The sequence below is a fragment of the Nansenia antarctica genome (assembly GCF_963989245.1).
Source record: "Nansenia antarctica genome assembly, chromosome: 11".
Classification (NCBI taxonomy): domain Eukaryota; kingdom Metazoa; phylum Chordata; class Actinopteri; order Argentiniformes; family Microstomatidae; genus Nansenia; species Nansenia antarctica.
In genome coordinates this window covers 2,323,786-2,333,145 of record NC_137681.1, presented here as the reverse complement: position 1 = coordinate 2,333,145, position 9,360 = coordinate 2,323,786, and the positions used below count along the sequence as shown (strand labels likewise).

Genomic DNA, 9,360 nt, shown 5'->3' with positions numbered 1-9,360 from the left:
GATGGATTAACTCAATACAACATTGCTGTATGATACTGAGAGATAGTGGTGGTCTAGTAGTGGATAGTGAGTTGGAATTGTGATCGGAAGGTCATGAGTTCAAATCCCGCCTGAAACACCACCACTAGTGTGCCATGAGTAAGGCACTTAGCCCTCAGTTACTCCAGAGGGAATTCTCCCTGTAAATCGCTCTGGATTAAAAGCGTCTGCTAAATGGCAAATTCAAATTCAATGTTACTGTACGTGTCAACAGAGGAGAGGACGGTGAGAAGCAGGAGAAACCGAAGGACGAGAAGCCTCAGCCGTCCAAGCCCAAGGTCAGGCAGCACACGGCCCGCGCTGACGAGCCGGACCTGCAGGAGTCAGCCTTTTGGAAGAAGATCATCGCCTACCAGAGGAAGCTGCTGGTGAGAATGAATGAATGGACTTTATTGTCATTGCTACAGTACAGGTACCAAACAACGAAATGTAGGAGGGGTGGAGTAAGAGGGTAAGAGCCTCGCAATCAGCCGCTGAGGCACCCAGCCAATCAATAACAACATGATTGGAGTAATTGTATCCTTGACATTGGCATGGATGACACACAAACACACTCAGACACGTGCATGCATACACACACACACACGCATGCATACACACACACACACACACACACACACGCACGCACACACAAGCACACACACACACACACATGCATGCATACACACACACACACACACAGACACACACACGCATACACACACACACGAGCATGCATACACACACACACACGCGCGCGCGCATGCATACACACACACACACACACACATACACACATACAGGTGAATTAGTAGACATTGTACTGACACACACACACATCAACATATTGTACTCACTGTACACACTCACTTCACTTACACTTTCTCACACACACACACACACAATCATACATATCATATTTTGCTTATAATACTATATTTGCCCTCCATAAACGTCTGTGTCTTCTGACTCTTTCTCAGAACTATTTTGCTCGGAACTTCTACAACATGAGAATGTTGGCCCTGTTTGTCGCCTTCGCAATCAACTTCATCCTCCTCTTCTACAAGGTAATAATGTCTTAATGTCTTCTACAAGGTAATGTCTTCTGAGACACCTGCTTTTCCCCTATACTATGCCTCCTAAGACTCTACTGCCCCCCTTGTACTGTCTCTCCAGTGCCCCCCTGTACTGTCTCTCCAGTGTCTATATAAAAACAATTGAAAATACTTTTTCACGACGACTGCCAGTGGCCCCTGGCCTGAGCTATATTACGCCTCCTGCTAGAACTGGTGAATTGATGATTCACTTTCTTAGTCAAATCTATTGATTGAAAGTCACTTTGGAATAAGGCATCTGCTAAATGCCAAAAATGTAAATGTAAGGTCTTCTACAAGGTAATGTCTCCTACAAGATAATCCTGTCTCATGGCCTTGTCTGCGTTCCTGTGTTGTGAAGGACGGGCTCCCATTAAGTCTGGTTCCTCTCAAGATGTCTTCCTGTCTTCTTGTCTGTTTGCTACTCTGCCACGAGTGTTCCTTAGGGCTTTTGCATAGGCTACTGTGAGGCACTTTCCCTAATTGAATAAGATGCAATTATTATTCTTGGCATTTTATGATTGATGGATTGATTGGTCAGTCGGTTGTTTACTTGGCCAGTGGGACTGATTGATTGATTGATTGATTAGCTGATTGATTGATTGATTGGTTGGTGCCGCCCCTCCCAGGTCTCTACCTCCTCGGCGGTGGTGGAGGAGAAGGAGGTGGTGTACCGGAGCGACCCAGATCCCAGCGTCCAGTGGGACCCCAACCACATGGAGAGGGAACCCCAGCCTCCGCTGGCGGTCCACTTTGTCCTGGAGGAGAGCAGCGGCTACATGGAGCCCACCCTCCGCATCCTGGCCATCCTCCACACTGTCATCTCCTTCTTCTGCATCATCGGCTACAACTGCCTCAAGGTAGGCCAGAGAAGTCGATCACAGATAACTTACGGTAGAGTGGAACGTGCAGACGAAATAGTGATCTTCTCCTTCTTCTGCTTCATCGGCTACTGCTGCCTTAAGCTAGGCCAGAGAGGTCGATCACAGATATACGTACGGTAGAGTGGAATGTTGACGAAATAGTGATCTTTCTTCTTCTGTGTCATCGGCTACTTACTGCCTCAAGCAAGGCCAGAGAGGTCGATAACAGATACTTACAGTGGAATGTCAAGATTGAATAGTGATCTCCTTCCTCTGCTTTATCAACTTCTACTGCCTCAAGCCAGGCCAGAGAGATCGATCACAGATACTTTCGCCGTGACATTCGGGTTCTATCGGACACAGATCATACATTAGCAGAGCGTACTTTGTGCACTTGTGTTTTGATTCCATCTCTATGCCACTATAATATATAGCAGACGGCAATACGACTTCACAGGACATCACAGAATCACAGGACAAGACGTACTAAATATGTTGTGCAGCCGATTCGCATCAAGTGATCACAGGGGGAGAAAATTTGTTTTCGGAGAAGGAGGAGGAGGATTAAATGAGTTACTAATAGCTTTTAAAAAACGTTTTATAGCTTTTTAAAACTTTTAAATTGACTTGATGTGTTGTGTCGCCTGCTTCGTCGGGCACGGCTGATGGGTTTGCTTGTGGAGAAGCAGCCGCTACAAACCCCCCCCCCCCCCCCCCCCCCCCACCAGAACCACCGCCAGAACCACCGCCAGTCACAGAACATAGTGGGCAGGGGGTTCAGCTGAGGTGACTTCGCATCACAACAACATTTTGGTTGCGAACGACACCGCAAACAAACAACTGCAGGGAACAAACGGACTGTTTTGTTAGCAATTACAGCATTTTTAACACAGTGAACATTGTTTAGGCCAGAGGTATGCACGAAGCTTTGCAGTGGAATGCTGAGATTAACTGACGATCTTCTTCTGCCTTCAAATATCACCTTCTAATACCAACGTGATGGTTTTTCCTTGTGCATTGAAAATCATCACACTAAAGAACAAGACACTAGCAACACACAGCACTGTTTTAAAACCTATAGATAGATAAAGCATTTATGGCCAAGACATCAAAAGCTCCCAGCTTCCGTCCTGCCGAGCCTTCGCTGAGCCAAACCAAGGAGGTGTTCTCCTTCCACTGCGGTTCGTCCATCTGTCATCTGTCACCCCCCCAGATATCAGTAGGAAGGCACCCTTTCATCAGTCGATGACCCCGTCGATGACAACAGGCGATGTGATTCCCTGCCTCGTCCAGAAGTCTGTCACCATCTGTCCTGATGTTCCTAGACGCCTAGAAGTAAATTATATAGCTGAGGCGGAAAAATTGTGAAAAGATCTGTGTCGTTGACATTTTGAAGAGCTCCAGTGACCTCTATATTTGTCGAAAAGATCCACAACTGGTCTTGGATGAAAGCTAAGAAGGTCCCCTTTAAAATGATACCAAACATTATATTATAAAATATTGAAAAATGTCTTGACCATGAGTCTAAACCAGGACAGGCACCAGCGTCTAAAATGCAATTTACCTCAGTGGGGAGGTTCACTTCATGAGCTGATAACAGTGACTCAGCTGCCACTCAGGAATTGGTATCATACCAAAATATCATCTACAGACATGTGTCTTTTAAAAAAAACATAAGCAAGTTTTGCCACCTTGAGTAGCACCGATATGTGAAATGTAGGGGTCTGGCCCATGGACTATGTAAGTAAGTAAGTAAGTAACGTTTATTTACATAGCACAAATTTACAACGACAAACAGCCACCCAAAGTGCTTAACAGATAAAAAGAGAAAACACTGGTAAAAGAGAAAAAACTAGATAAAATGCAGATAAAAAAACCAGCTAAAATACATAAAATACACTAAAAACAAGGTAAAATACAAATAAAAGTGCAAAAAGTGCAGTGTCGGGAGGCAGGCCAAAGGCCAGGGAGAAGAGATGCGTTTTAGCTAGTTTTTTAAAAGCCTCAATGCTCTGGCCAGATCTGACGTGGAGGGGGAGGCTGTTCCAGAGCCTAGGGGCGGCCTTAGAGAAGGCTCTATCCCCTCTGGTTCTGAGTCTGGTCCTAGGGGCCTTAGAGAAGGCTCTATCCCCTCTGGTTCTGAGTCTGGTCCTAGGGGCCTTAGAGAAGGCTCTATCCCCTCTGGTTCTGAGTCTGGTCCTAGGGACCTCCAGCAGCAGCTGGTCAGCTGACCTAAGGGCTCTGGATGGAGTGTGGTGGCACAATAGGTCAGCCAAGTATGGGGGTGCCAGCCCGTTCAGTGCTTTAAATACAATCAAAATGTCCTCCCTGTCCCCCTCCCTGTCCCCCTCCGTCCTGTCCTCCCTGTCCTCCCTGTCCTCCCTGTCCTCCCTGTCCTCCCTGTCCCCCTCCCTGTCCTCCCTGTCCCCCTCCCTGTCCTCCCTGTCCTCCCTGTCCCCCTCCGTCCTGTCCTCCCTGTCCTCCCTGTCCTCCCTGTCCCCCTCCGTCCTGTCCTCCCCCTCCTCCCTGTCCCCCTCCTCCCTGTCCTGTCCCCTCCCTGTCCCCCTCCCTGTCCCCCTCCCAGGTCCCGCTGGTCATCTTCAAGCGGGAGAAGGAGGTGGCCAGGAAGTTGGAGTTTGACGGCCTGTACATCACGGAGCAGCCGTCGGAGGACGACATCAAAGGCCAGTGGGACAGGCTGGTGATCAACACCGGGTGAGTCAGTCCACAGAACTCCACGTTCATTAACACCAGTAATTACTCTTCTAATGAAGGTCACAGAGGCGACTGGCTGGTATAATTGTCCTCCAAATGTCAGACTAAACGATCGTTATACAGTCATGGTGGGTTGACTCTGGTTTCATCACCCCAATGATGCCAGGTCAGATAGCAGACGCTCCGCGCTGTGAATATTAACGGCTGTGGACTTTTGGGGATTTTGTCGACTTCAGCACAAAGTCTGCCGACGCTAGATGGGTCACTGATTTTACTGTTTTACTGACTTTTTGTTTTGTTTCACTGATGCGAGTGTGTTTGTGATTTTCAGATCGTTTCCGAACAACTACTGGGATAAGTTTGTGAAGAGGAAGGTAGGTGTCGACTTGTATAGTTTGTTTACCAGAGAATCACTGTTGTTCTAACCTCGATTTAGAGAGAGTTGTACACCTACTGTACACTAACAGCTTTACACTGTGTGGGTACATCTATTAGGAATCCACTAGGGTTGGGCGGTAATTTACAAGTGGCCAACTAGTGGTCGTTGTGTGTAAATAGCAGCTTACCATTGTAAACAGGGGGTCATAGGTAAAAAAGGCACGTCTGTTGGCTGTCGGCTAGTGTTAACAACAAATCTGAGTGCAGCAAAGCTTCAGTGCAAATCCAGAAGGTCGCCTATAGGCCTAAATAAAACACTCAACATGTCCGTCCTCGCAAAGGTTAAAGGGTGATTGATTCTGAGATGACCGCGTAAATTTGAAGTATTTCCATCTTTGGCTGTCGCCTCATAAACAACAAGGCCTTGTCAAGGTTTCCTGGCTGTCCTTGTCATTTGGTCGGAACCCGAAATGCTTCCAAATTACAGCAGTTGCTTTTTCTTTAGGGACCAACTCCCTCCCTTGCACTCTCTTTTTCTAATTCTCTGTTCTGAGGAGAGCTTCACGTCATGTGACAGCTTGTCACGTCTTTTTTGACAGGTTATTCATTTGACAAATTACATTATTTACATAAAGTTCTGTCATCACTTTCATAGCATCTTCAACCACACAGACAGTGGTGCTGGACGAACACGCTTAAGGCGTTTATTATATAACAATTTATTATATATAATACAGTCATAGGACACCGTATGAGAATACCTTTGTCTTTTTCAACATATTTAAACATATGGACATTTGATCTTCATTTTAACAATATTGAGAGATGGTGGTAAATATAACTAAACAAATCCAACTTTTTTATGATTTGTAAAAGGTAAAATTAATAGAAATGCAATTTTCTTGTGAGGAAAAAGTTAGGACACCCCCAAATTGATTACTGCTTAAAATGCCTAAAATTAGAATGTACAGGTGCAAATAATTACAACATCATTAGAGAGGATTCTGGAGGAGCCTGTCTTATTAAAACCTCAGACATTTAGTTTGATTTGCTTGTTAGTCTTGATTGTTGAAGTGAGTGATATCACCATGGTGAGATTAAAACAGCTCCCTATAAGGCCTTCAGACAGAAGGTGGTAGATGCGTCTGAGTGGGAAGGGATTTAAAAGATGTAAAAAGATCTGGAATCAGCCATTCCACTGTCTACTACACAGTGGAGAACATTCAAAAACAATGGCCAGGTCAGGCCGTCCTAGCAAGTTCAGCCCAAGATGCTTAAAGAAGTCTCCAACAATCTTAACATGTCATCACAGGACCTACAGGTAGCTCTTGACACAGTTGATCACAGTTGTCAGAGTACATGCATCTACCATCAGAAAGAGCCTGCACAAGATAGATTTTCATTGGAGGTGTGAGAGGAGGAAACCCACTGTCAAAAAAAAACATCAGGGCTATAGAACACCTAGACAAACCCCAGGACTTCTGGAACAGTGTGCTTTGCCAAGTCAAAGCCTGGATCTTAATCCTATTGAGATGCTGTGGGGTGACTTGAAACAGGCTGTGCTGCAAGACACCCCTCAAACATCACACAGACACCCCTCAAACATCACACAGACACCCCTCAAACATCACACAGACACCCCTCAAACATCACACAGACACCCCTCAAACATCACACAGACACCCCTCAAACATCACACAGACACCCCTCAAACATCACACAGACACCCCTCAAACACCACACAGACACCCCTCAAACATCACACAGACACCCCTCAAACATCACACAGACACCCCTCAAACATCACACAGACACCCCTCAAACACCACACAGACACCCCTCAAACATCACACAGACACCCCTCAAACATCACACAGACACCCCTCAAACATCACACAGACACCCCTCAAACACCACACAGACACCCCACAAACATCACACAGACACCCCTCAAACATCACACAGACACCCCTCAAACATCACACAGACACCCCTCAAACATCACACAGACACCCCTCAAACATCACACAGACACCCCTCAAACATCACACAGACACCCCTCAAACATCACACAGACACCCCTCAAACATCACACAGACACCCCTCAAACATCACACAGACACCCCTCAAACATCACACAGACACCCCTCAAACATCACACAGACACCCCTCAAACATCACACAGACACCCCTCAAACATCACACAGACACCCCTCAAACATCACACAGACACCCCTCAAACACCACACAGACACCCCTCAAACATCACACAGACACCCCTCAAACATCACACAGACACCCCTCAAACACCACACAGACACCCCTCAAACATCACACAGACACCCCTCAAACATCACACAGACACCCCTCAAACATCACACAGACACCCCACAAACACCACACAGACACCCCTCAAACATCACACAGACACCCCTCAAACATCACACAGACACCCCTCAAACATCACACAGACACCCCTCAAACATCACACAGACACCCCTCAAACATCACACAGACACCCCTCAAACATCACACAGACACCCCTCAAACATCACACAGACACCCCTCAAACATCACACAGACACCCCTCAAACATCACACAGACACCCCTCGAACATCACACAGACACCCCTCAAACATCACACAGACACCCCTCAAACATCACACACACACCCCTCAAACATCACACAGACACCCCTCAAACATCACACAGACACCCCTCGAACATCACACAGACACCCCTCAAACATCACACAGACACCCCTCAAACATCACACAGACACCCCTCAAACATCACACAGACACCCCTCAAACATCACACAGACACCCCTCAAACATCACACAGACACCCCTCAAACACCACACAGACACCCCTCAAACATCACACAGACACCCCTCAAACACCACACAGACACCCCTCAAACATCACACAGACACCCCTCAAACATCACACAGACACCCCTCAAACACCACACAGACACCCCTCAAACATCACACAGACACCCCTCAAACATCACACAGACACCCCTCAAACATCACACAGACACCCCTCAAACATCACACAGACACCCCTCAAACATCACACAGACACCCCTCAAACATCACACAGACACCCCTCAAACATCACACAGACACCCCTCAAACATCACACAGACACCCCTCAAACATCACACAGACACCCCTCAAACATCACACAGACACCCCTCAAACATCACACAGACACCCCTCAAACATCACACAGACACCCCTCAAACATCACACAGCTGAAACTATTCTGCATGGAGGAGGAGTGGGAAAACCTTTCTCCCAGTCGGTGTCAAAGGCTGATAGACAGTTATGAGAAATGTCTACTTATATTATTATTTCATTATGGTTATTTCAGCCAAAGGGTGTCCTAACTTTTTCCTCATTAGGAATTGGCGTCTGTGTCGACTTTTGGTTTAATAAATGATAGCGAAGTTACATTTTCATTGTTTTGGTTCAATGACATCACCTTCATTATAGATATTGTTTGAATGAACATAACATATGTATATGTCCATATTTCTTAAAAAAAGAACAAAATATTTCATGGGGTGTCCTAATTTTTTCACATGACTGTATTTTTTATCGTATTGAAATTGACACCATTGCTATTTTCAAAGCTGCGGTCTGCAGTATTACTACAGTATTACCAGCACTCGAGTTGAGGAGGGATGAGGGGGGTGGCATCCCCCCCTAAAATAAAAGCAGTCAAAATCACCCCCCTTCTAAAACTGCCATACCCCCTTTCCATCCCTTATGTCATTTTATCAATGAACGTGGTATTACTGCTATTTCAACATTTAGTTTTGTGCATATTGAGTAAAATACTGTGGGCGAGGGAGGGGGCACGCACACATGCAATTACATTTTTACCACCAAGTCACTGACACTGAAGTCACTGACGCTGTGGGGATGATAACATTGTCCCCATATGATAACATCCACCATCCCCCCTGATTTTCTTTTGACAACTTTTACTGAGTATTACCATAGTGCTGCCCAACCCTGGAGTCCAACATGTCTGTGATTGCACACATATGGACATATGGGAGTAATGAATTTTGATTAGGTTGTAATTGATAATCTGGGACCAATTTCACACAATTTACATGGAATGCAGTTAACATAGCACTTTTTCAACAGCCATATATAGTAGGTCATTTCCAGCTACAGTAATATAGTCTCTCCTTTTTTTTAAGGAACCAAACATATGATTTAAATGGTAAAAAGCTGATACAGGGGCGCTTAGGTGGCGTAGCGGGTTAAGC

At 45.9% G+C, this 9,360-nt stretch overlaps 1 protein-coding gene across 1 annotated transcript in view; it reads left to right on the top strand.

The window, feature by feature from the left end:
• Positions 1-9,360, top strand: part of ryr2a (ryanodine receptor 2a (cardiac)) — a gene marked incomplete at both ends in the record, with an annotated part of 91,997 nt that overhangs the window by 71,313 nt on the left and 11,324 nt on the right. Inside the window, 5 exons of the mRNA XM_080541878.1 lie at positions 204-407; positions 999-1,085; positions 1,742-1,972; positions 4,560-4,690; positions 5,022-5,064. Coding sequence (XP_080398004.1) covers positions 204-407; positions 999-1,085; positions 1,742-1,972; positions 4,560-4,690; positions 5,022-5,064 — 696 coding nt within the window. The remainder of the gene's footprint in view (positions 1-203; positions 408-998; positions 1,086-1,741; positions 1,973-4,559; positions 4,691-5,021; positions 5,065-9,360) is intronic.